The following is a 27,989-nucleotide window of genomic DNA, read 5'->3' on the forward strand; positions in this document are numbered from 1 at the left end:
AGAAAATTTAGAAGGAAGCATAGAGAGTAGAGTAGCTTTAAAAACCATGTGCAATATTTATTATATAGTTTTACAAAAATGTTAACAGTGTGAAATGTAAATTCATAGTTTTATTGTGAATTCTTTTTTATGTTATGCTGTGGAAATGTTCTCTTTTTTGTCTTTATGTATTTTAATTCAAAGTGAATTTTTAAAAAATAAGTAAATATGGGAGGGGAGCACCAGTTGCTGAGAAGATAAGAAATGGCTTTAAGAAAAGACTTCCAAGTAGCTGTAGCATGTGAACAGGATTTTGAAGAAAACAAGAAATTCTCAGTGGAATTGAAATGGGAATGAATTTCAGACATAGAGAAAAGCCAGTGCAAAGATACAGAAATGGGAACTGATGGGTCATGTGTGAAGAACAGAAATATAGTCTGATATATCTGTAGAGTACAGAAAGCATTATTACGTAATAAGTTTGGGAAGGCCAACTTGTGAAATATTTTAATGGGTAAATAAAGAAGCTTATACTTTGATCCTAAAGGTATTAGGAAACCATTGGAGTTCTTCAAATAATGGAGTGAACACACACCACAATTTATGAAAATCACTGCATTTTCTGTGGAAAACCAAAAGGGAGGTCTCACCAAAAAAGGGGGGGTGGGGAGAGAAAATACAAAAGGAAAGGTTGGTTAACACCCTTTGTCTGTGGCAGGTGCTTCAAGAGTTATTATGGTATAAAAATTGAAATTTGAGATAAAAAGAATATTTAGGAGTCTATTGCAGGCTTCTAAAGCATGAGACAATGTGTCTGCACTTGGATGATTGGAGTAATAGAGAGAAGGAAACAGATGCACATGTTGTCTTTGAGTCATCTGAATAGAGATAATAATTAAAACTCATGAAAGCTAATGAGAGCAACAAGAAAAAGGATAGATCAGGGGATTCTAAACTTGATGTCCATGAAAGTTCATAAATTTGGATGGGGGAAAACATCAAGCCTTTATTTTCACTGTTTTCCTAAATAAAATTTAGTGCTTCTTTCAATTATTTAAAATGTGGATCTGAAAAGGGGTTCATTGGCTTGATCAGATAGTCAAAGGAGTCTATATCACACAAAAAAGTTTGAGAACTGCTAATGTAGAAAAACAATATAAAAGGATACAATATAACGTTGACATGTACCCATAGAAGGAGGTCATAGAAAGATGAACCCACAAAGGAGATTGAGAAGAAATGTTCATACAGGTAAGAAGAGAGCAGTAGCATGAAAACCCAAAGAGGAAAGAAAATACTGAAGGAACGGGTAGTTAATTGTGTGGCTTCCAGGCTTATTATGACCAAAAAGGTCATCATACTTGGACAATCTGATAATGAACCAATAGACATGCAGTCTATCCCCAGGTTCATTCTCAAGAGCTTTCTAGCTAAGTATGATCTGTTAGGTTTTCACTCTGCTAACTTAGTTGTCGAGAATGAGATATTACAGAGAAAGAACCAATGGCAACTGAATACAGACCAAAGCATACTATTTCTCACTTTCTTTATTTCTTCCTTTTTTGTTTATTTTTTCTTTCTTTTGTTCAATTTTTACCACAAAATAACTAATATGAAATTCTTGTACATTACTTTACATATATAACCTAAAAAAAAAAGAATAAAGCATCAGAAGACTCAGTGGAAGAATTTATTCCTAATGAAAAAGCATTAGAAAATTGCTCAAACTAGGTCTGTAAATCCTGATTTTTTTTCTTGCAATCTCTAATAAGTTCACAGACTTTAGATATCTGCTTTCCTTGCATTTTTTTTTGTAATGTCAAACTGTATTTCTTTGGGCATTATTTTTGATTAAGAAGGCCAAAGAGGGATCATTTTGTGAAAATGTAAAGCATTTTCAGTTGTCCAAAGCTTCTACAAACTTCTTTGATTCTACAACAAATCTGAGCAAGAATTTAGACCACAAAAGTAAATTCTCTAGAAAAATCACTGGGAACTTTTATTGTACCTTAGATTAGAGGCAAAAACAAAAAGAAAATTAATTTAAATTGACATTTCAATATTGGCAAAAATTTTTTGCTGTCTGTCTGGAGCAAAAGACCAAGAGACTTATTATTCATACACTCAAATATATCTGAAATCTCATCGATTGGAAGTTCTACACAACTATCAGTATGTTAAAATTAGTTATCCCACACTCAAGCCCTGGATATAAAACATCAATACTTGAATTCTTCATGGATGAATTTATTATCTCAGTGTCAGTACATCCACCCCCCCATCTAGATTGCAGTCCTTCATTCTATTTTATGTCCCACTTTCTGTCAATCTTTCATTAAAAATTCCCCCCAATGTCACAGAGGGTGTTGCCTGGTTCTTCTTCTATTCCATGAAAAGTACATCAAATTATCTATTGTATTTCATGGCTGACCTGCCTTATTTTCATTCATATCATGTTCCTAACTTTCTCCATTATTCTTTTTTACATGTCGGCATTATTAATATGTTGCCACCTACTTGCATTTTACCATGTACATTCCTTTGCCCATTCTCTCAACAGTCTTTGGCATTGTCAAATGGTCCCACTGATATACTTTTATCAGTATAAATGTTATTGAAGAAGAAACATTACCATTTGCTTTGCTTCTGCACTCTAAGGACCACATAGCCTTTCCATCTGACTTGCAGCTGAAACCTTCTCTATGATTTGTCTATTCCACATAATAATAACACCTCACAATAGGATTTCTGTGAATGCAGAATAACAATAAGGATTGTATGAGTTCCTTAAGAGCTAGAACTATCTTTTATCATTCTTCATATCTCAGAGTTTAGAAAATATCTGACCCAGAGTAGGTACTTAATTAATGTTTACTGACCAACAGACTCATAGGATCTGGATCTAGGATGTTAATTAAATGTGTTTTCCTTAAAAGCTGGGACTCCTGTCTTTTCTATTTTTATTTCCAGGTGATCCTTGAGGGCATGACCATAATAAGTATTTTATTTGAAATAGTTTTGAAATGTTCTGGGTCTTGATTTAATTAGCATATTGGCATCTATGAAATGGAAAATTTGAAGAAGTATACTATCTATAAAAAATTTTTCTTACCATTGATAGAGAACCCTTCTATTTCAATTCTATGCAAAACATCCGCCATGACAATTGCAAATTATTTAAGGGAACCTATGTCTCAGAGTGGACTACAAAACAAAGTTTTTTCCCATTATCACATCTGCAACAGAATCTTAAATGATTTAACATATGCATAAAAACACATTCTTTGAAGAGGGACTTTTAGATACATTATGTTGTTTTGAACCAGATTTTTTAAAATCAATAAATAGTAGAGCAGTGTCTTAGGTTTTCTACATTTTAGTCAGTTATATGATTGGGAAGATATAAACTGGTATAGAAAACTATGTACAAAAATATTTAATCTCTTCTCATCCTTTCTTCATAAATGCCCTTGATATATGCCCTTAAATAATATATTCTCTTAAATGTGTCATAGAGATGAGAAGCAGGAATATAATTTAACAGCTGCTGGCATCTTTTGGGCCACCTTTTTGGGGTTTTGTATTGTTTTATTAAAATCCAACTTGTTATCTTCTCCATTATTTAAAAAAAATTTTACTCATTAAGATATCTTGAAAATTAATGTCTAAGTACCTTTAAAATTGTTTTTATCTCCAAGGCAGATTTCTTTTGTTTGACTATCATTGGGTTCATCAATACTTATAGACTTAATCTTCTTAAATACCATTGAACTCGTATTGAATTGGTAAAGTCCATTAATCAGTGTTGATGAGAATAAAGTATCACAAAAGCACCAGCAGGTCTATTTCTTTTAATGTTTGTTTTGGATTGCTTGACTATATTCCACCCCACCCCCCACCATCTTCCAATAATATCTACATGAGTTCTCAGGATGATGAAGTTTAACTGAGTCTGTTACTAGTGACTTTCCCTTTATATTTATTTTCTATATTTTTTATTTAATTATCTTGTGTTTACATTGTATATTTCTCCATTTTAATTAAAAAGAATTTATTAAGAACTGTGATAGAAATTGGGATTACAATTAGAAAAGCAAGATAGTGCCTACTCTCAAAGAGCTCATATTCTTTTAGGGGGAAACAACGCAACACAGATTTATTAACTGTGTCAGACACTGTGCTAAGTGCTGGGGATAATTTTGAATATTTATAATATAAACATAAATGTATATATTGCTCCCCTTGATTGAAAATTCCTGCTTTGAAGGCAGGAATTGCTTTATTTTTGTCATCATGTGCCCAGAACCTATCTAACATAGAGTCTTCTACATGGTAAGTGCATCATAAATGTTGTTGGTTTACTGATTTAATCAGAATAGATTCTTTATTTCCCCCTCAAATACTTTTTAATGTTCTGTGAAGCAACACTATTTGTATTCTTCCACTGTATTCCCCCATATTTTACAAATGAACTTGTTCATAAAATTAATGGTGCCTTAGATTCCAAGTCTTTTGACTAAGAAGAAAATCAAGGGCTTTACTGGATAAAGATGTTTCTGATCTCTTGATTTCCTTGTTGATCTTTGGTGAAACACTTATAAAAATGGTATTAAAGTGAATGTCTTCACCTGTACAGATTTCCCATTGATGAGGAATGGTGGAGTTGAAAGCTTGTTTAAGCAGGTCAAAGTCCAGCTACTATAGTTACATACAATATCATATTTTTATTTTTATTCTAATTTGATGTTGGCTTTTATTTTTGCTCTAAATAGTTGCTGATCATACTGCAAAAAGCAATTTCCTCTCAGGCTACAGCCAATTTTATTTTTTTTTGTAATGATATTAATGCTAAAAAAACACCCTCTAATTTTCATCTTGAAAAAATAATTCTTCAAAGCTTCTATGTGAGGCCTCTAAATGAATCATCTAAAAGTCTTTTGACTTTTTCTCAGTTCTTAGACTCAAAGAAAAATTTCCCACACAGTTGCAGCATCTTTCCCTTGCGTAGAAGTTAATTAAGTATTAACATATCTTTTGAGTTAGTTTGGAAATTTATGTTGAATTCATCATGGAATCTAACAATTTATCCTTTGCTACAAATGTTAGAATATCAGCTTTCCCTATTTTCATGTCTCTCTTTACTTATGCTCATTGTGAGTGCTAGACCAAGTACCCCAATAAATGATGCTTCTAGTTGCTTTTAGATGCAGAGTGAAATCAAATTTTTTATTTGTCTGGTCAAAGAGAACTTTTTTAACTATCCTTCCGTTTATCTATAAAATGGGTATGGTTCCATTTCTCTGATGGCATCTGCATCTATCAGTGATGGGACAAAGATTACACAATAAAAATATAAAAAGTTAAACTAATGTTAGTAGATTATTTAAGAATTGTACTATCTTTAGCTTCTCTCTGACAGTCATTCTTTTTTTCCTGCTCCTCTGAAACCATCAGCATTGAAGAAAAGGACTGAGAGAGCCATTTTGTATTTTAACCTAGTTCACATCATCAAAAAAAAAATAACTCATCTAATAATCGATATTCTGGTGAAAAGTCTCTCTGCAATGACCTAAGGGTAGTCTTCAGAATGCAGATGCAGACTTTCTTCAGACTTGTTTATAAAAGCTTATTCAAGTTGCTAAAACCTGTCAGGGTTCAAGTTCCTCGAAGATAGCATTTTTTTTTCAAGCAACAGTATTTACTATCAGTATCATACTTAATGCTTTAAGATGCAAAGAAAGGCAAAAACAGCCCTCACCCTCAAGGAATTCACATTCTAATGGGGAAGGCAACTATATAAATAAATAGCTAATAGAAGCAACACAGAGTAGGTAGAAAGTAATTTTATAAGGAAAGCCTTAGCAACTGAAGCCAACCTGGAAGAAGCTTTGTGTAGAAGAGGGCTTATGAACTGCATCTCATGACAGGATTTCTGTGAAAACAGACTAACAATAGGGATTGTGTAAATTCCTTGAGAGCTAGAACTATCTTTTATGGTTCTTTGTATCCTAGAACTTAGAATGAGGCACAGAATAGGAACTTAATAAATTTTTATTGACTGGATCTAGGATTTCATTAGTTCAGGGAACAAAAATCAGAATTATTTAACTCAGGACTTCTTAACATAAGGTCCATGAAGTTAGAGAAAGAAAATAGAGAGGGGATGGTTGAAAAGAAAGAAAGAAAGAAAGAAAGAAAGAAAGAAAGAGAGAGAGAGAGAAAGAAAGAAAGAAAGAAAGAAAGAGAGAGAGAGAGAGAGAGAAAGAAAGGAAGAAAGAAAGAAAGAAATAGATACGTGAATAAACTGGTAGATTGGTAAATAAACAGATAAGTGGATGGATAGAAAAATAGAAAGAAAATATAAATTAATGGATAAATAAGTAAATAAGCAGATAAATGGATAGATAACTAGAGACAGATGATTTATAGGTAGATAGGTAAATAGTTAAAAAGATGGGGAGATGGATAAATGAGTAGCTAAACAAAGAGATAAACGGATGGGATAGATAACTATAATTCAATATAATTGGTTTTCTTTGGGAAAACCTACATATTTATTTTATGCATTTAAATGTGTAATAATGTTTTAAATAATATAATGTGCTTTTTTAATGTTATTCATAAGCCTCACCCAGACTACCTGAAGGATTCATGACACAGAAAAAAAAATCAAGAACCCCTGATTTAATTTGAAAGTTTTTCCTTTACCAATAGAGTGAATAAACATTAGAATATGTCATAACCACAAGTCCTCTGTAAATGTAATTATTTCATTTTCTCCTATAGCTTTCTTCCAATCCCCACCACTCCTAAACCACTCAAGCACTAATGGACATTTTACATTGTGCATGCATGTGTTTATACACACACACACACAAACACACACAGAAAGAAACATGCACGCAAACACATATATAACAAAACAGAAAACCTGAAAGAGGGCAGTCATCTGACAAAATGGTTACTTAAAATACCTTTTTGTGTACAAGGCAAATGAAAATATATGAGTCATGGAACGAAAACTGTGTAAACCGAGAAAACAGGAGGATTTTCTTGCCAGCAAAAGGGAGACAATTGATTAACCAAACCTTGAAAGCTATAAATTTTTATTCCATTTGGGGTATTTTTCCTTTACTCTTTTTTTTGGAGAATTCTAATATATTTAAATGACTAAGGCACAAATGAATTCTTACCATTAAAATTCAATTTCTGGTGGGCTCAACCTAGCAATCTTTATCCTCCTTTTCCATTAGCATTCCTTTTTTTCTCTCCCCACTAATAAGAATCACTGTATTGTGTGTTAAACAGTATGTGGGAAACTCTTAATATGCCGCTCACTTAGTCACCAGCTTGTTTCTTTTGCCAGAATAACCCACATAGCGTTTTCTTAAAAGGTCATATCTGTGACATCCTAAGGGAAGTCAACACGTTTTCATTGATTTGTTTATTTGTAGTGCTACTATTTTGACTGATGATGGGCCTGTACTTAGCAACATCTTGAATGGTGCTCTCTCTCTTTTTCTCTTCTCTCTCTCTGTCTGTTGTTCTCTCTATCTCTCTCTCTCTGTCTCTATCTCTGTCTCTTTCTCTCTCTGTTTCTCTCCATCTCTCTCTATCTATCTATCTCACACACAGATACACATTACTATTCTTTAATGAGTAAAAATCTTTCAAGATTATGAATCTAGAAATACAAAACCTGTTGCCCATCCACAGCATATGTTTGTTAACATTGATTCATTAAGTGAATCAATCTGAAGACTAAAAGTTGTAACTAAGTGTATAAGTGTATGGAAGCAGAGATTTTTATTTCATAAAATGTAAGCGTTAAGTGGAAGGCCTTCCTCTTCTAGATATTTTACAACAAAATCTCCCAATGACTCTATATACAAAGATGAAAGAGATCTCAGTTATAACAGGTCCAAGACCCTGAGATGAATGAATGATTGTACTTTTAGGCAAAACTGCTAAATGGAAAAGAAAACCTTCTAAATTGAAGGGTCTCAAAGGTAGGGTTTCAAAGCAGGGGAAAATATTATATTTAACTAACAGATGGCAAAAATTAAAAATGTCAGACCAACCAGTCTGAAACTAGTATACTCCATAATTGTACACCTGGAGATATAGAGAATGTCCATTTGATTGAGGAAAAAATAGAAGACTAGAAGTTTAAAACCTTCTAGTTTCAGTTCTTTTAGTAATGAACTAAGTGACATTGGGTAGGTCACTTCATTCTCTCTAAAAATGATAACAATCATGAAATTGCAAAATGTTTTATTAGAGATGGATTAAATCTTTTCTTGCCAGTGTTTATTTCAATACACTATAAATGTAGAATGAGAAGTGTTATATAGTATGTGTGATCAACCCTGAAGTAAGGAAGAGGTGGGTTCAAATCCTGACTCTGACATATTAGCTATGTGATCCTGAATAAATCACTTAACTCCCCAGTGCTCTAGGCAATTTTTCAAGAATATAAATGTCAGACCAATTACTGATTCACATCAGTAATTTTTCACGCTAGTATTTCCCCTATAACAGAACTGTCTTCCCAATCTCAGCTTTCTCCCCCAAAAAAAGGACCTAAAAAAATTAAAGTGAACCTAAATGAAGTAAAAGAATTTCTTTCCATCATGCCTTTCCTATACATATGTTTAAGTAAAATTATTTTTACATAAAATAAAAATTTTAATTTCTCTTCCATATAAAAATATTTTGGTATATCGTCATATGTAACATAAAACCTAAAGCTATAAAGAATAAGACCCTTTATAAAAGTACCCATCATTATATTAATTTATACATACAATGTTTCAATTAATTCCCTAAAAAATAATATCAACATTGAATAAAATATTAGCTCTTAATATAAGATTAGTCCTTTCCCCAGTACCAGTGTGACCAAGTACTTATACCATAAATTCCTAAAATAGTCACAAAAAATTTTAAATAAATGATACCCACTTCCCACTTCAGATCTGTTCTTTATTTTTTTTTTTTGGCAACCTGCTCTCATGATCACTCTTACCTGTATATGCATGCATTCTTCAGTATCAGAAAAAAAAGTTGACCTCAGTAGGATTTATAAAACAAAAAAATCTGGATGTCCTGATAACATTTCTCATATGTTCTAAATAGATCACATCTTTTCCTCTAAACTCCTTCTCCAAACATCCCTGTTGCTATAGAGGGCATCATTATTCTTCAAGTCATCCAGATTTATGACTTTAGAATCATCTTTGACTCTTTCTTCTCTCATTCCACCTTATATACAGTAAACTACTAAATCTTGTCCATTTTCCCCCAACAATATCTATCACATTTGACCCCTTCTTTCCATCCATGTCACCACCACTTTAACTTAGGCACTCATCTCTTCTCACCTACACTATTACAAAAGCCTTCTACTTGGTATTCATTCTTCCAGGTTTGCATTTTTTCTAATCTAAACTCCATTCATTTGCCAAAATAATCTTCCTAAAGAATAGGTCTGACCACTCACTTACCAGCTTAAAAATTTTTACTGGATCCCTATTGCCTTTCTAATAAAATACATACTCCTTAGCCTGGCAATTAAGTTCTCAATTTGACTGCAACCTGTTTTTCCTAGACTTATTTCATATTACTCCTCTTCCTACAATATATAATCCAACCAGAGCTGCCTACTAGGGAACTTTGCCAAAGCTGTCCCCAATGCTTAAAATGTATTTCTTCCTCACCCTGAATCCTTAGCATATTCATTTTCCTTCAAGGCTTATTTCAACATTCACCTCTTAAACAAAGCTTTTCCTGATATCACAATTCCCCAAAACTTAATGCCCCTTTGTTGTTCAATTATCTCAATATATACTTATGTATATGCAGGTTATATAAGTGAGTAAAATATAAGTTCTTAAAGGTCAAGAGCTCATTTTTATTTGATCTTTGCTTCTCAGGCACTTTGGTATTTAGTAGAAACTTCCTACATTTAGTGAATTGAATTGAAGAGATTCAAGCTTAATATTTAAACTGTAGCACCTTCCCTTATTTTTCTCATTCCCTTGAAATTTTTTTATTATTCAATTTATTTTCTTTTTAATTCATGGAATAAAAAACATTTTCTTAATATAGTATAATTGTAAAAATTTAGCTGGCATATCCGTTATGTACAACTTGCTATTCCTTTTAATATATAATAATGGTCTCATTTAATTTCTTTTCTTTTCCTTCCCTTCCTAAGGCAGAAATAATGGCCTCTGGTCTGCCAAAGGATGCACCAAATTTCCTGTTACATTGTTTAAGTGTCTTCTCTTAGAAGCAGTTAGGTGTTACAGCAGATACATAAAGAGCTGGAACTGTAGTCATGAAGACAACATCAAATCCAGCCTCAGACACTTATAAGTTGTGGGACCCTGGAGCAAGTCATTTGATTTCTATCTCAGTTCCCCCAAATGCAAAATTGGACCCAGAGTAAAAATCAAATGAAATCATATTTGTAAAGTATTTATCATATTAGGCATATACTAGGCACTTAATTAATGCTTGCTTCCTTCCCTCTCCGAACCTATTTAATTTAATGTTGTTGTTGTTGTTGTTGTTGTTGTTTCAATGATGCTGCATTATAGAGATTTCTTGAATGAAAGGTTTCTTGAATGAAAGACAAAATTGTCATTGTGTCATTGTGTCATTCATCAAGTTGGTTCCCCCCCAGAGCCCTGTGCTGCTTTGGTAAACTCTAATAATAGCCATCTGCTAACTGTTCCCTTTGCTCGTTGTCTCGGGGGCTCAGTCACTGGCCAAAGGGAGGGTCCCCCAGGGGTATTTCTAAGCATAATGGAGACCTAAAGTAGACTCAGGAGCTCTACAGAGAAAGAGTAAGTTTTATGTCATCTTGTTCCCTTGAGCTCAATAGATCTGAAGACAGTGCACAACCTTATTAAACACCACTTTTGATGGTAAAACAAATAGGACAGGATGCAATCAATACTGACTTGACCTGCCATTAAACTTATTATTGCAAAAGGTCAATGTCCTTTTCTGGAGGGGTCAGACTAATGAAGAATTATCCAGAGGTTACATCCATTGAATATATCAATAAAAATTATTTATGTGCCCCCAAAATTCCCAAAGATGATGAGACTGAAATGTTTCCAAAGATAATGGATTATGAAGATTAAGTCTGTTGTGCCTTGTTTTTCTCTGAAAGAAGGTTGCCTATCAATAGAGTACACAATGGGAATCAAGTTCAACATACAATTCTATTTTATGGGTTTGTCCTATATATAAACCGCAATGGACCTTTTGCTATCCCAATCCTGCTTGACTGAAGCAAATCTGGAAGGAGGAAGAGAAGTATGGGGGAGAGGGGGGGGGCATTACAACAACTTCCCAAATAACTTTGTGCCAACACACACTTTCCAAAAAAATAAAACAAACTTTATTGAGTTTAGCAAGCCAAGGGTCAAAAAGATTGTAAGAAGATTAAAAAAAAAAAACTCTTGGTCAGTTTAGATTAGAGAAAACTAGTTTCCCTCTGTACCTCAATCATTGTGCAAAGCATCAGCTAATAAATATTGCATACCTTTTTATTTACTAAGGAAAGAAAACTTTTTAAATGGTAGCTTAAACCAAGGAAAATCACAAATCTAGCAAGGGTTGGATTGCCCTCTAATTAGAGTGAATTAGTGTAGGTGGAGTTAAGTTTTTAAGAACCTAGGTTCTAATCTGATCTGAAATATGCCTAAAAATACAGCCTCTACCAAACAAATTTTCACCAATACCAAACATTCTTGTCAGGAGAAAAATCATAACCTTATCAATAATCAACATTAGTATGGGAAAATGAAATTGCTGCTTTTATTAATTAATCAACCAATTAATTAGCATATATTAAGTACCTATTATATGATAAGCACAAGTTAGGAACAAATGACAGTTATCTTAGCCTTTGAGAGCTTACATCTTATTGAAAACAGCACAATCATGTATGAGTATAAATGAAATATGTGTGAAATAAAATTATTCCTTTGCTTTGCAACTTTCCCCATCACTGTTTTAATATATCAAGGATCAGAGTAAGATCTTAAATGGGAATTTGGGCATAGTGAGGGGGAGGGGACAGTTTTACAGAAGCCACAGACAATATACAAAAGCCAGCAGGTAACACAGGAAAACATTTAGAACCTCAGAAATACATAAAATATGTTTAGCATTGTGTAATATTAATATATTTTATTTTTAATATCATAATAATTCAGACTTCTCTGATACAAAGAGGGTCAAAGTATTTTATGCAGATTTTCCAGATAAGAAGGGGTGCCACATCCCAAACCCCCTATAATGTAGAAGGGATAACTATACAAGATGATTTTGGAAGGGAACCACCAGCAGTTAGGGACTTCAAAAGACAGAAACTAGTGCTGGCATACTGAGCTTTAAAGGAAATTGAGGGTCTTTAAAGTTGGAGATGAGGAGGGATTGAATTCCAGGAATGGGTGACAAATAAGAATAGACACCAAATTCAGATTAAATGTAGTGGCCAAACTTGGTTTCAGAGAACAGACAATGTTCCTCCTCTTGGTTGAGAGAAAAAAGACTATGGGAGAAGAATGTTTTATATGCTACCAGGCTTGATCATTTTATCTGTTGATTTTTCTTAAATTTCTTAATTCTAAACTAAATTTTCAATATTCCAGAGAGTTAATTGGTATGAGACATATTTGGAAATGACTATGATGTATACAAAGTCATCAATAAAATATCAAAAATAAATGTAAAAAACTGCCACTGACAATTGGGTATTGAACCAAGCTCTCATTGCACCTTGTAGGACATAAGCAATGAGCTCTCCTAGCAAGGAGAAGAAAACTTACCCTTCTCTTATAGTCTCCTTTCTTCCCATTTGGCCCCAAGCCCAGGGTCCTCCACAGAAGCCAACCTAGTAGCCTACCTGTACTGCTTCAAAAGTAGTAGAGGGCAGTGAATGCCAGGAAAATGGGATCTAATCTGACAAGAGAATCCTAGGGCTGCTTTATTCAAGGACAGGAGGCTATCTCCTGGGTAGAGTCTCTTTGAGTATCTTGTGGTCATGCTTAACACATGGAGAATTCCTAAACCAAAGCACAGAAAGAAGGTGAAGAAAAAAAGTTCTCACATCTAAAGATTGTCGATCTCTCAGTTTACAAAATCTTTTACCCATTACTCACCTCAGAAAACTCTTCACTCTAAAACATTTAGCAAGCACCTATTACATAACATTTAGCATTATACTAAATTCTAGGGAATACAAAAGAGTTCCCTGCTCTCAGGGAGTTTACATTTTAATAGAGATGATAATATGTAAACAAATTTATACCAAATAAGATATAAACAGGATAAATAGGAAGCAATTAAAGGATGGCAGGCAATGTAGCCATAGCCTAGATACTACTGTGCCCATACTGTGCCAAAGATACTACTGTGCTCCAGTTCCTGTCTCTTTGTCTTTATACTCACTGGCTAACTCCAAAACCTAGAATATTCTTTCTCCTGGCCTCAGCTTCTTTGAACCCTGATATTCTTCAAAATTCAACTCAAGCATCATTTGAAGTTTTTCTCCAACTGTTTATGCACTCCTTCCTAAAAACTACCTCATGTTAACTTTGTAGATATTGTGTGTGTGTGTGTGTGTGTGTGTGTGTGTGTGTGTGTGTGTGTGTGTGTGTGTAATGTTGTCTCCTGGCTAAAATATAAATTCTTTGAGAATAGAGATAGCTTCACTTTTTTCTTATAATCCAAGTGTTTAGCACAGTGCTAAGAGGATAATATAGAATAGTTGTCAATTAGCTTAATTCCTTTAGCTGCAAAATATAAGTATGACTCTTAAAATTGATTTTTTCTTCAATATAGTTTCTTAAATTGATTTTTATATAGTTTCTTAAAATTGATTTTTAAGCCTATTCTGTGATAACCAGGCTAGGACAAGAGATGCAATGACAGACTATGAAATCTGTTTTTGCCATGATCAAGTTATCCAATACAGTGTATTCCTCTTTTATAATTTATGAATTATGATGAGCTCCAGAAATTCAGAGAAAGAGCAAACTCCTCTACAGAAAAAATGTGTAATGGATTAGTGCATTTTTTCAAGGGCATCAAAAGTTTATATATAGATATATATTATATAAATAATTTCTTCCCAATCAGATGTTAAAATTTTTTTAACATTTTTTATAGCTTTAAGTTATAAATTCTATTCTAGTAGCTTTAGGTTATACATGTATAATCACATAAAATATTTCCATTTAGAAAGACATCAATTCTAAAACTTCTAATGGAATAGAATCTGAAATTTAGCACTGATATTTACAAGGAATCTCTAGGTTTAATTCAATGATTGAATTATGAAACTTCATCACTCTGAATCCATTCATCTATGTTAGTCTTGTAGTGTCATGGATGAATATTTGTCTGCTCACTTAATCTTTTTTGAAGATACTTTCTAAGATCAAAGTTACATTATAAGAGAGAGACAATAGACTTCTGGGGCAGAGACAAGATGGCACTACAAAGTTAGGAAGTTCCCAGAGTTTTTCCCTAATCAACATTAACTGAAATCTCTACACAGAAGGCTACAGAACCCACAAAAAAAAGAAGAATGAAACAATTTCCCAACTCAAGATATTATAGAGGAATTTCAGTAAAGATCTGTCTCATGTGGGTAAAAAGAGAACAGAGTCTAACAGGCAGGAGAGTTGGAAAGTCAGAGGAAGACTCTTAGCCACAGTGCAACAGAGGTCCAGGTTCAACAAGCCATTAGTACAGCAGACCACCAGTAAGAGCCCAACTCCAATGTGGAAGGCAAAATTTGAGCCCCTGAAATGCTGATGCAACAGATGGGACTAGGTTGGGCTACCCTAACAAATTGCTGGCAAATGAAACATAGGCAAATGGTAAACCAGGACCAGACCCTGTCCCCCAGCACAAAAAGCTTGGGACTATACTCCCTCTGCCCCAGGAGCAGAGATCAACTATCAAAAGGAACAAAAAAAAAGTGATAACCATAGACATCTACTGTTCTGAAAGGGATAATAAAAATATCATCTCAGAAGAGGAAAGCAAGAACAAAATGCCTACATGTTAAGCTTCAGAGAGTTTTCAAATTGAGCTCAAATTGAAAAAAAAACCTCTTGAAAGATCTCAAAAAGAATTTTAAAAATCAAAGAAGGAGAAGAAGAAAAATGGAGGGAAGAAATGAGAGTCATGAAGGAGAATTATGAAAAACTGGCTAAAGAAAACAATACCTTTAAAAGTAAAATTGGCCAAATGAAAAAGAAATCAACTCCTTTAAAAATAAAAATGGCCAACTGGAAAAGGAATATAACTCATCAAAAAAGTAAAACTGACCACCTATAAAAGGGAAAAAACCCATCTAAAAGTAAAATTAACCAACTGGAAAAGGAAATACAAAAATGAATTGAAGAAAATAAAAGCCTAAAAATTAGAATTGAATAAATGAAAATTATTGATTCTGGGAAATACTAAGATCCCATTAAACAAAACAAAACAGCTGAAAAAAAATAGAACAAAATGTAAAGTACTGCCAAGAAAAACAACCAATCTGGAAAATAGATCTAGAAGAACGAATTTATGAATTATTTGTCTACTTGAAAGGGATGATCAGAAAAAGAGCCTGGACCATATCATGCAAGAAATTATCAAAGGAGTTGCTAAAAAGAAGCAATTTAAATATCGGGAAGACACACAGGATTACACAGGATTTACCAGCTTCAACATTAAAGAACTGGAGGGCCTAGAATATGATATTCTGGAGGCCAAAGGAGCTTGTATTACAACAAGATTTAATTCCCCTGAAAAATTCAACATATACTTTCTGGGGAAAAGATGACTTTACAATGAAATAGAGGACTTTTGAGCTTACCTGATAAAAAAAGATCAAAACTGAACAGAAAATTTAATCTTCAAATACAAGATTCAAGTGATATGTAAAAAAATATAAGCAAAAAGAAAAAAAATGTTAGTAAGACTAAGGAAAAAAAATGTCAGTCAATAAGATTAAATGGGGATAAGATGGTATTATATCTTGAGAATTGTATTTTCCTCTTAGGCCAGTTGAAAGGAATATAATTAGACAGAGAATATAGGTATTTTTATTGGGACAGTTGGAGGGAAGGTACTTGGACTGAAGGTGTGGGTACAAATTAATCAAAATGTAATGATACTTTAACTCATAAGGACTGTATTTCTATTGGAAGGGGGGGAATACTCCATCAGAGGATGTGAGTATAAATTGATTATGATGTAATGATGTCTAAGGCTTTTGAGAATTGTATTCTATCAGAACAGTTGAAAGGAGTATACTTAGAGAGTATAGTCATAAGATAAGTATAAAACAATTAAGACTTGAAAAAGGATTATTCTGGGAAAACAAGGTGAAGGTATTAGAGTAGAATCAACACTACTTAAAGAGGCACAAAGGACCTATTATAGTAGAGGGTGAGTAGGGAGAGTGTAGCTGAGTAAATCTTAATCTCAATAGATTTGTCTCAAAGAGGGAATGATGTTCATTCCCAATTGAATTTAAAATTTTATCCTATCCTAGAAGGAACACAGGAAAGGACAGTGTGAGGCAGGTTGCAGTCAAAAGCAAGGTGAGGAGGGATAAGGGGAAAGGATAAAGAAAAGTAGGGGAAGATAGGATGGAGGAAAAGAAAAAAGGGGTTGTGCAAATAAAACCAATGCAACCTAGATTAAGAAGTAATAAAGACAGTTGGAAAACAATTTTCACAGTTTGTGTTTCTGCAAGAAATAATGAGCAATCTGATTTTGGAAAAGTCTGGAAAGATTTGCATGAACTGATACTAAGTGAAATGAGTAGAACCAGGAGAACATTGTGCATATTAGAAACAGCTTTGTGAGATTTTGGACAAAGTTCCTCTCAGCACTTCTTCTGAGAGACCTATAATGGGAAAATGCCATCAAAATCTAGAGAAAAAATCTTTGGAACCTGAATGCCAAGCAAAGCATACTATATGTTTTTTAAATTTTTTAAAACTTATTTTATGTTACTTATTTCTCTCTCATGATCTTTTCCCCCCTTAGTTCTAATTTCTTTTGCAACATGATTAATATGGAAATATGTTAAACATGATTATACACTCTTTTTCAGATTGCTTGCTTCCATGGGGAGGGGGAAGAGTGAATGTTGAAAATTATTTTTGCATATAATTGGAAAAAAGTTAAATTAAAAAATAAGGAAAAAAGGAAAGAGAAGGAAAAACAGAGTGGAGCAAGAATGTACATTATTCCTTTTCTCTAAGAGGCTTTCTGTTGTATGTAAGCCTTCTAATCAAGGGGACCAACCAGATTCATCAGAAAATGATTTAGTAGAAAAGTAACTTTGCCTCCTAAATACAATTCCTAAATTTCCTCATAAGTACTTAAGTTACATATTCTGCTTGTTTTGTTTTTAGATCACATTGACAACGATTGGTTATGGAGATAAAACTCCCCTAACTTGGCTGGGAAGATTGCTTTCTGCAGGGTTTGCCCTCCTTGGCATTTCTTTCTTTGCACTACCTGCTGTGAGTATCTTTGCAAAAATCAAACAGACAAAACTTGCCTTTAAAGAAATGTTATGTTGATTTTTCCATAATTTAATCTATGAATCCAAATTACTTGCCAAAAGAAACATTTCTTTGGCATACTTGTTTTTGTGATAGAATACTACTGCACTAATAAGATCTGATGAACTCAGTGATTTTTAGAAAAACATGGAAAGACTTGCACAAAATAATAGAGAAATGAGCAAGAACCAAGAGAACATTGTATACAGTAACAACAATATTGTTTTAATAACAGCTTTGAATGAATAAGTTATTTTGACTATTATAAATACCCAAATTAACTATAAAGGCCATGTGAAGAAAGATGCTATCTATATCCAGAGAAAGAACTGATAAATGGAAGTATGTATAGAATAATTTTACATATTTATATCTATTTTTGCCTAATGGTAGCCATCTGGAGAAGGGAAAGAAATTTGCATGATAATTTTATTGAATATTTGAAAGGAATAGCAAGTTATGCTTGGTGGATTTGCAATTTCATGTTCAATCATCATTTTTATTGCACTATGTTATAGAAATACTTATTCCATTCCATAAATTAAAAATAAATTTTTTTTTAAATGGAGAGAGAGAGAGAGAGAGAGAGAGAGAGAGAGAGAGAGAGAGATGATAGGTAGATATCCTATACCTTGACATGAATGACTTAGAATTATTTCAATTTCCACTAACTTTTTATTTTTGCCTACTAAGTCGGAATCACTGCACAAAATGCTGGGGAAAATACAGAAATTAAAAATATTGTCTGGTTAAGGTTTACTTGTTATCAGCATTTTTCATATATGAGCAAACAGTCTATGAGCAAACAGTCATCCAGACATTGTCTGATATCAGTTATTCATGCCATTCACAAAATTTAAATCTATACAGATGTTAAAAGTTAGATGCTCTATATAAAACATACTAGCTTAAGTTTGGTCTAAGATTTTTTTTTCTTCTCTTCTTATAGATGAGTTTACTTACATTGGATATTCATGTCACTAGATTCATAAGCATTAAAAGAATATAACCTTTAAGTATTTAAAGATATTTTTTCCTTTATGTCTCAACCATCAATTTTCTTAGTGCTTAGTTTCTGTGTTTTTTTCAGTAGGTGGACAAAGTATATACATTTTCTGTTCAAACATTTCTGTTTGGTTCTCTTATAGAGGATCATCATTCTGTTCTGTAGATACCTAAAGATAATTAGTAAAACTATGCCTCTTTTTGCCCTGTTCCCCATCCATTTCTTCCTTTCATCATAGCTAATTCTCTCCCAAGGAAAGATAGAGAAGGGTGAGCTGAGTGAACATCATCGAGCATCATCAGGGAGGGCTGATGTCCACATTCTGATGTAATGGTACCAATCCCAGTTGCTCGGAGGTACCACCTCACAGCATAGCACAGAAATTGATATAAGGAGTGGCTAGTATGTGAGTCAGAATTTGAACCCAGAACTTCAGGGCCAGTCCTCTATTTATAATGCTTCTGCCTTTTTACTTCTTTTTAATTGTCATTTAATGAGTTAAACTTTAGTTATAAAATTCATTTGTGTGAAATTCTCTATTTCCCCACAATGTAAGAGCAAGAAAGTGTTACTATGAACAACACAAATTACAAAAAAAGTGCTCAATATACTTATATCAAATGAATGAAGAAATGAAAGGATGTAATCAAGCACCTTTTTTAGAAAACCAAAATAACTAGAAATGTCACTAGATCCTCTGAAGCCTTTGAATTGTAAAGCTTTACTGAAGATTGGAGGCATGTGTTGACATTTTTTATACATTCTAGAATGGATCTCTTGACTTCTCACTACTGGTTTTCTTTTCCATTTTCGGGGAAGAGAAGTCGCTACCTACATACCCTTCTGGGCTTATTTTGTCCCCATTTCTCATGTATCCTCTCCTCCCTCCCAATTCCCCTCAATAAAATGGAATATCTTTTAGAACAACCAGTTCTGGCCATGAAAAATAGAGAAGATAAAGTTCAGTAGGGGAAACTAATTGAATCTTCTTTATATGCCCCAGTATGCTGGAGCCAGTAAATTGTTAAATTTTCATTGCGAGCATTTACACCTTAAAAATTGTCAAAAAACTACAAATCCAGGCTTGATTTACTATCTTGTTGATTTTCTATACCCAGGGTCTAGAACCCCCACTGTTTATTTTTGTACAATCTGGGAGCTAATGATTTTTTACTTTTTAAATATAGCTATTTAAAAAAGAAAAAAACAGGCAACTAGACAGATTTGACCCTGAGGCCCTAGTTTGCCGATTTCTGGAAATTTTGAGAAAGTGATGAAGAAGGGAAGGAACAGATTATATATTTGTTAAAGACCTATTATGTGATATGCACTGTGTTCAATGGCTTATAAATATTTATCCCATTTTATCCTCATAACAACCCTATGGTGCTATTCTTATTCTCATTTTACAGTTGAAAAAACTGAAGCAGAAATTTACTTATTTGTCCAGGATCTTATGGCTAGTAAATGTCTAAGGCTAGATTTAAACTCAAGTCTTCCTGACTCCAGACCCAACCTTCAATCCACTATGCCACCTAGATTCTGTTAATAATGCTCTTAAAAGTGTGTTGTGCATACATTTTCCCCCAAAACTGGTTATGAAACATTTACCAAAAGACTCCTGTCTTTATATATGCTAAATGTTTATCCAAAATTTATTTATATCCCTCTTTTTAATATTAAAGGAATACTTTTCATCAGAGTACTGATGCATTTTGGTTTTCATGCTAGTTAAGTACAAATAAAGCAAAGCTATGAAGTAGAATCCCACTATTGCCTGTGCCAGTACTCTCATTTGAGTTTCATTTAAAATACCCATGAAACTTGGAAGATTGATAAATTAAAGAAAAGGGGGAAGAGAGGGGAAGCAAGGTCATGAGAGGGCAATAATATACTTGCAATAAACATCACACTATATTAGATCAATAGGCAGCCACATGGTGAAATGGATGGCACAGAGCCTTTGGAGTCAGGAAGACCTTGGTTCAAACCCTAGCTGCATGATCCTTAGCTGGTCATGCTCATTTAATCTCGCTCAGCCTCAGTATCCTCATGTGTAAAATGAAGAGTAATTATAGCACTGACTTCACAGGGTTTTTGTGAGGATCTTATGAAACAAAATACTTACAACATTTTGTAAATGTTTAAGAGTTCTATAAATGCTCTCTCTTACAAAGAAAAAACTGGAATAAGGTCATGATAAGACAATGAACAGGCCTGGTGTAATAATTAGCATGATTTATAGAGTCTGATGAGGGAGACACTTAAAAAGTACTTCCATTACCTAATTCATTATTCTTGAATAAGGTCAATAGGATTTTCAACTAATGCCCAGCAAATATAGCTTTGTTCATATGATATTTGTTGGATAGGTGCCATGCTGACTTTGTTTTCATTTTCCAATGGTCATAGTGTCAATCCAAAGTATAAAACACATAAAGTTTTGAGTGTTCAGAAATAATCTAAGCTATGACAGATTACCATATTGGGAAGGTTTTGTTTTTGTTTTGTTTTTTAAATCCATGTCTAAATCAGATTAGTATCTGAAAAGATTACTTGTATATCTCTTTTTGTTTTTTTGTAAAAAGAAAAAGGGGCTTTCTTCCTAAATTTAATACTGCAATTCTATTATCATATTTTAGTCTATATCTTTTATTTTTGTTAACACATATTAAATTGAAGATGATTATAGGAAAACTCAATCTAATGGATGTATTAAGTCAGTATGGTGGGGGGGCAGAAGAAACAATAGATTTAGAGTAAGAAGACCCAAATTCAAATCCCATCTCTATCACTTAAAAGTTGTGTAACTATAGTTATAAATGTAGACCGTATCAGATTACTTTCTGTCAGGGGGAGGGGGGGAGGGAAGAGAGGAAGGGAGAAAATCATAAAACTCAAAACCTTGCAAAAATATGATTGGCTAATAATTACCATTGCATGTAGCTGGAAATAAATAAAAATAAAGAATTTTTTTAAAAAAAAGTTGTACAACCACAGATAGGTCAATTAAACTCCTAGACTCAGTTTCTCATCTATAAAAAAAATGACATTAACAAAACTAGTATTTCTGCTTCCCATGGTTGTTGTAAGAAAAATGTTAAGTAAAAAGAGCCTTCATTCTGTTCATTTACATAGGGCTTTATAGTGAAATCTGGGCATCATACGGGACCATAATTAAACTCCAGTTCAGGAATTCATTTATGATATGATAATCAACAGGCCAGCATGGGTTTTAGATGGATAAACAAAATCATCATATTACCTGGAATCTAAATAAACTTCAATGAATGGAGAGAATAAATTCCAAAACGAGGTACTAAAATAAGTAGAAAACAAGTTATATGACAATTTCCATTTTCAATATATACACTTCAGTTAATCTAAACTCAAAGAAATAACAATTGTTTACTAATAGTAAATTATACTATAATAACCCACTTTTCCAAAAGTGCAACTAAATTACTCATTTTTTAGTAATTTTAGTAATTGGCAGTAACATACTTTCAGGTGCCAAAAAGAAAAAGAAAAAAGAAAGAAAAAATCCAAAGACCCATTTTTTACTTTGGTAAGTTTGTCAGAACTATAAGACCAAAGAGGAGAGGCAGCTAGGTGGTACAGTGAATAGAGCACTGTCCCTGGAGTCAGGAGAACCTGAGTTCAAATGTGGCCTCAGACATTTAATAATTACCTAGCTGTGTGGCCTTGGGCAAGTCACCTAACCTCATTACCCTACCAAAAAAAAACCCTAAAAAAAGAAAGGGGAGACTCAGAAAAGAAGAAAGGGGAGACTCTTCCTAAGCTAATAAGTCTAATTACTATATACCAAGAAATTAAAAGGCATAGTCCAAAAGGAAAACACCTTTGAATTTCATAACAATTAAGTGGAAATTTGATAAAGACATAGAAATTCAATCTTAGGAAAACTGGGTGCTAGGATAAGGTTGGAACTAAGTTCAAATAGTATCCCTAACATGCAAAAATTTTGATATTTTAATAGAAAACAAAACTATCCAAAATATGTTATTGAAGGAATCTACTGATCCCTACTGTCTCCTAAAGTCTTAATTATCTTATACCCTCAGGACCAGTGAGAAAAGTAAAAGCAAGACTGCGGAAATCTCAGGGTTTTTCACTGATGATCAGGATACTATAAGAATCCAGTCAAAAGAAGGGGCAAGATCTGAAATACAAGATCAGGGTCCCCAAATAAGAAAAACATCTACAGGGGCAAAGCTGTAGGTCTTTAGTTAAGAATACATTTGAAAAGGGGCGGCTAGGTGGTGCAGTGGATAAAGCACCAGCCCTGGAGTCAGGAGTACCTGAGTTCAAATCCGGCCTCAGACACTTAATAATTACCTAGCTGCGTGGCCTTGGGCAAGCCACTTAACCCTGTTTGCCTTGCAAAAAAAACTTAAAAAAAAGAATACGTTTGAAAGAGAGAAATAGTGGCAATCAAGCAAACTGAAAAACTTATTCAGAAGCTCCAAGCAACAGATAAGCAACCAACATGGAGAAAACAGACAAGAACTGAATATAAAACACTCAGAGATCTAGTAATAAGACTAGCCTTGTAATTCATTGAAATAGGGAACTCCCTAATGAGGAAATTTTCATCTAAAACAAGTTGATACTCTCTTTTCAAATTAGCTGCCCAGAACTCCAAAAGATTAAATGGCTTGTTTAGGACCACACAGTCATATGTGTCAAAGGTAACATTTGATCCTCCTGGATTTAAGATTGACTCTATCTACTATGACATTCTGCTTCTCAGGGGGTGTCACAGGAACAATAAAATAACCCATTTCATCCATTGTGAAATAGGGAATTGATTTTATGATCTTCCCAAATGAATTAGTGAAGCAGTCGTAGACAAGAAATACAGAATGTTCATCTCAAAAGGCATTTAAGTGCCTATCACATATAAGGCACTATAAAAGGCATTTTTGTTTTAAAGGCACAAAACAAAAAAAAGAAAAAATAGACACCTGAGTGAGATGACCAGAATCCCCCCACCTCTTCGGGTAATTCATATGTTTATGTCTATAATGGCACCCCATTAAATATTGTGATTCCAATATTAAAAACCCTTCTCTATCCTTAATAGCAGGATGAGTTTTTGTTTTGTCAGCTCTGTCTGATGACAATTTGTAAATTTACACAGATTTTTTAAAGAACTGAAAGTACCCCCCAAAAAAAAAGAATTGAAAGTATTTGTGTATCAGCAGCAGACAAACTTTAACTGCTATCTGTAACCATCAGGAGGAACATCATAACTTAAAACAACAGTATTCTGCTGAGGCCATCCTTTTCCCATATCATCATTTAATAATTCTTTCACCCCACTTCTGAGAGTCACCAAGAAATGTCAGCAACGAGTCAGTAAACGAGCACCAAAAAAAACCTGTTTCTTTTGAATGAATTTTCTGAGAAAATTCAGGGAGAAACCAGCAGATGACAATGTCTCTTTTGTTTAATAATTAATGGTATACTGCAAAAGGTTCTTAGAGATATTTCCTAATATTGTGGCACTGATATTTTAACATCACATTTGGATGTAATCAGACCAACCTAATTGCTCATAGCAAGTGATATGTTTTATATCCAAATCAGTTAAATAAACATTAGTTATTAGCAGATGTGATGTTAGTATAGAGCTAGGTGATAGAAAAGATACAAAGAAACATGATGCATGATCCTGCCCTCTTGGAGTTTAAAATCTAGGGCTTGAGATTGACCATAGAAAGAAATATAGTGCCAAAGAAGAATGTGAAATTCAATGAATAGAGGTGGCTAGGTGGCTAGGTGGTGCAGTGGATAGAGCACCAGCCCTGGAGTCAGAAGTACCTGAGTTCAAATCCAGCCTCAGACACTTAATAATTATCTAGCTGTGTGGCCTTGGGCAAGCCACTTAACCCTATTTGCCTTGCAAAAACCTAAAAAACTCAATTTTGGGTTTTCTGATATCCATCTTTTTTAATAGTGTCCTTAAAAATGCAAAAGTGCCTGTATTTTGTATTTTATTCCAGGGTATTCTTGGCTCAGGGTTTGCATTAAAAGTACAGGAACAGCACCGCCAGAAACACTTTGAGAAAAGAAGGAATCCAGCAGCAAGCCTAATTCAGGTAAATTTCAATGTAATAGGTAGGTGTCTCTGTTAAGTACTTTGTTGGGTACATTTATAGTCTTTGTGCTTCATTGTTTTGAAGAATTGTTGTTTTGTTTAAAGGAACCTGAAGCCTGAACCAAATGTACCATAACATGAAAACATCTTGGATTTGGGTTTATTGGGTTCATTTTTTTCCAAGGAAGAAAATGTATATGTTCAATGTCTCATTCATGCATCATTGAGTTGAATAACTTTTCCAGTAAGGTCAAGTAGAGGCCAAGGTTGGGAGTCTTAATGAATGAATTCATTTGTTTTATGAATAACAGAAAAAAGCAAAGTTGATCATTAAGTGATGAAATAGAATATGGCACTGTCCCCCATATTAAATTTTATTTTGAATTCATAGGACAGCAAGAATCTGAGGTGACAATGTATTTATTTAGAATATCATGGTTGAAGTTTTATGATAATTTACTGCTGCTATCATTGGTACAGCAACTTGAAACAGATATCCCATTTATAAGCTGACCATATATTTTTGGTTGGCAATATGAAGGAATTCAGTGTTGGATAAAGTGAGAAATTTAGCATGATGTTTAGCTAAAACCAGTTCACTGAAGCATTGACTTTTTAGTCAGCATTTCTTCTTACTTAGTGGCTCTGAACTTGTGTTCAACAGCCAAAGGAATGCTTTCCCCCCTCTTTGCCATCCATACTTTACTGGCATGAGGCCTGCTGTTGGACCTCGTAGAGAATTTAACACACATTTTTTTTTCCCCACTCAAATTCTTTTTCCCCCTTATGACCCAATAATACAGAGTCAGCTTTTGATTATACAGAGGCTGATTATCCAACATGTGAATTTTTTTAGGTGTCTGGCTTCTCTTCCTGTCAGTTTCTTAGCCATTTTGATTCTTAGTGGTACCTTTGCCAGAGGTTGAATGCAGAAAGAGAGAAAAAGGAAAATTTGAAACCATTCATTTTTCTTTTCTTTATTAGCTCAGGGAAAGGGTGCTTCTATCTAATGATTGAATGGGTTGTTGTTGTTGTTTTTAATCTGAGTTCTCCCTTGTTGCCTGTTGGCATGGAAAACAGAAGTAAATGTAATACTCAATTAAATTACCAGTGAAGGTAAAACTTGACTTCATTTTTAAAATCCCAGTTTTCAAAATAAAATTGGGAGGAGGTGGAGAGGAAATAAGTTCCCCTTTTCTAAGCTAAGGGAAAAAGAAATTGTTTCTTAGTTCCAGGGGCCAAAAAAGCATCTGGAGTTATGAAAAGGAGAGTTATTTACTCTATTCAAATTCTAAAAGTTGCCATGGGGCCCAGGAATCCCTTAATCCTTAGGAGAGCCTTGGTTGGTTGTTTGGTGTACTCAATATTATTAATGAATTATTCTCCTCATTCCCACTGTCCTACAAAGAATTAATAGCTATATTTGAAAGTTGAGGCCCTTTGCAGAATATCTATCACAAGACACATTTATGGTAAGAGGATAAAGGAAGACACTTTTTTTTGCTTAACAGGAGTCATTCCTCTCAAGTCCTAAATTGTTTGAGGAAAATGAATCCAAATGAACACTTTCATTTGATAATAGCTGTTACTGAAGCAAACTGTTGTACATTGACTGCATCATGCATAAATAGACTGCATAAATAGAAAGGAATCCTCTCCATAGGAACTTGTTTGTTTTTCAGTAAACTTAAGGTAAAGAGTCTATGTTGGAAGCCCAGAATACATAGTGTTAGATCCACAGTGGGAGAATGGGAGTGGCCTCAGGTGTATGAAAAAACAAGCTACAAATTTAGGCATCAGAGAAGTAAAATTATCAGTTTTATAAATTATTCTTCTGCTTATTCTTCCAAAATTGATTCTAATTATTTTTTAAATATAAAAGTATTCAATGATCTTGAGTTTCCAATGAGATTTGGAAAAAATTTGTGCCATCAAAAAAAGTTTTATTTTTTCATGTCCAATAATCAAATCAGAATCTGTTCATTTTTTTAAAAGTCTATTAATTAGTTGAATGTGTTTATCATTATTTCAACTAGCCAAAATTAGGCCTAGAAAGCTAACATCCCCACTGTATGTGTGTATGTATGTATGTATGTATAGTTTATACAGTAAACTAGATTGGTAAACCACTTCATGTGCTAACATATTGTTCATTTACTTATCTACTAAACCCTTCTTGGACAGCAGTGTGTTTAGAATAACAAACCCAAACTTAATCCTATTTGGTTTAAATCAGAGCCATTGTCTTTTTAGAGAGTAATCCAAATAAGAGAATTACTGAGTTCACATCCAAGAAGCAACTAACATTACTGGCATTTCAGAGTTTTAGTGAAAAAATATGAAAGCACTATAGTTTGCAGCCACTGAAATCTAGTATCTTTGTATTTAAATAAACTTTCCATTTAAGGAAAAGCAAATGATAATGGCAAAAAGTATAACTTTCTAAAGATTTATATGCTTACTAAAGTCATAATTCTTGAGTTTTGGTTTTGTTGTTTCAGTCACACAGAACTCTTTGTGACCCTATTGGGGTATTTTTTTTAAACAAGGCAGTGGAGTTAAGTGACTTGCCCAAGGTCACACAGCTAGGTAATTATCATGTGTCTGAGACTGGATTAGAACTCAGGTCCTCCTGACTCCAGGGCCAATGCTCTATCTACTGTGCCACCTAGGTGCCCCCTATTTGGGGTATTCTTGGCAAAGATAGTGGAGTAGTTTGCAGTCTCCTTCTCCAGTTCATTTTATAGTTGAAGAAATTGAGGTAAACTGGGTTAGGTGACTTCCCCAGGGTCATTTAGCTTCTAAATGTCTTGGGCCAAATTTGAACTCAGGAAGATGAATGAATCTTCCTGATTCCAGGTCCCTTGCTTTATTCACTGCTCTACCTCACTACCCATTTCTTAAATTCTAACAAAAACTCCAAAGCTTTTCAATTGGTATTTAAAAACAAAATCTTCAAAAAGTCCCATGTACATTCAATTTGGATCGATGTACACCACGGAAACAATGTAGAGACTGGCAAACTGCCTTCTTTGGGGAGTAGGGGGAGGGAGTAAGATTAGGGGAAAAATTGTAAAACTCAAAATAAATAAAATCTTTTGAAAAAAATCCCATGTTAACCATGTATTCACATGATCAGTTACTATATATTATATATATATATATATATATATAGGAAAAACTATGATGCAATGGGCCACAATGATCACTATGAGGCTAGTTTATGTATTTCTTTCTACCATAAGAAAATCAAAGTTATATCTGACTTATGCATATA

The 27,989-nt window shown here is 33.6% G+C and overlaps 1 protein-coding gene across 1 annotated transcript in view; it reads left to right on the forward strand.

Annotated features, from left to right (window-relative positions):
* The window catches only part of KCNQ5 (potassium voltage-gated channel subfamily Q member 5), a 664,755-nt gene that overhangs the window by 536,160 nt on the left and 100,606 nt on the right, over nucleotides 1-27,989 (forward strand). The window contains exons 6-7 of the mRNA XM_074237322.1: nucleotides 17,430-17,540; nucleotides 24,618-24,713. Of these exons, the coding sequence (XP_074093423.1) occupies nucleotides 17,430-17,540; nucleotides 24,618-24,713 (207 nt within the window). The remainder of the gene's footprint in view (nucleotides 1-17,429; nucleotides 17,541-24,617; nucleotides 24,714-27,989) is intronic.

This window comes from Macrotis lagotis, chromosome 5, assembly GCF_037893015.1.
Source record: "Macrotis lagotis isolate mMagLag1 chromosome 5, bilby.v1.9.chrom.fasta, whole genome shotgun sequence".
NCBI classification, from domain to species: Eukaryota; Metazoa; Chordata; class Mammalia; order Peramelemorphia; family Peramelidae; genus Macrotis; species Macrotis lagotis.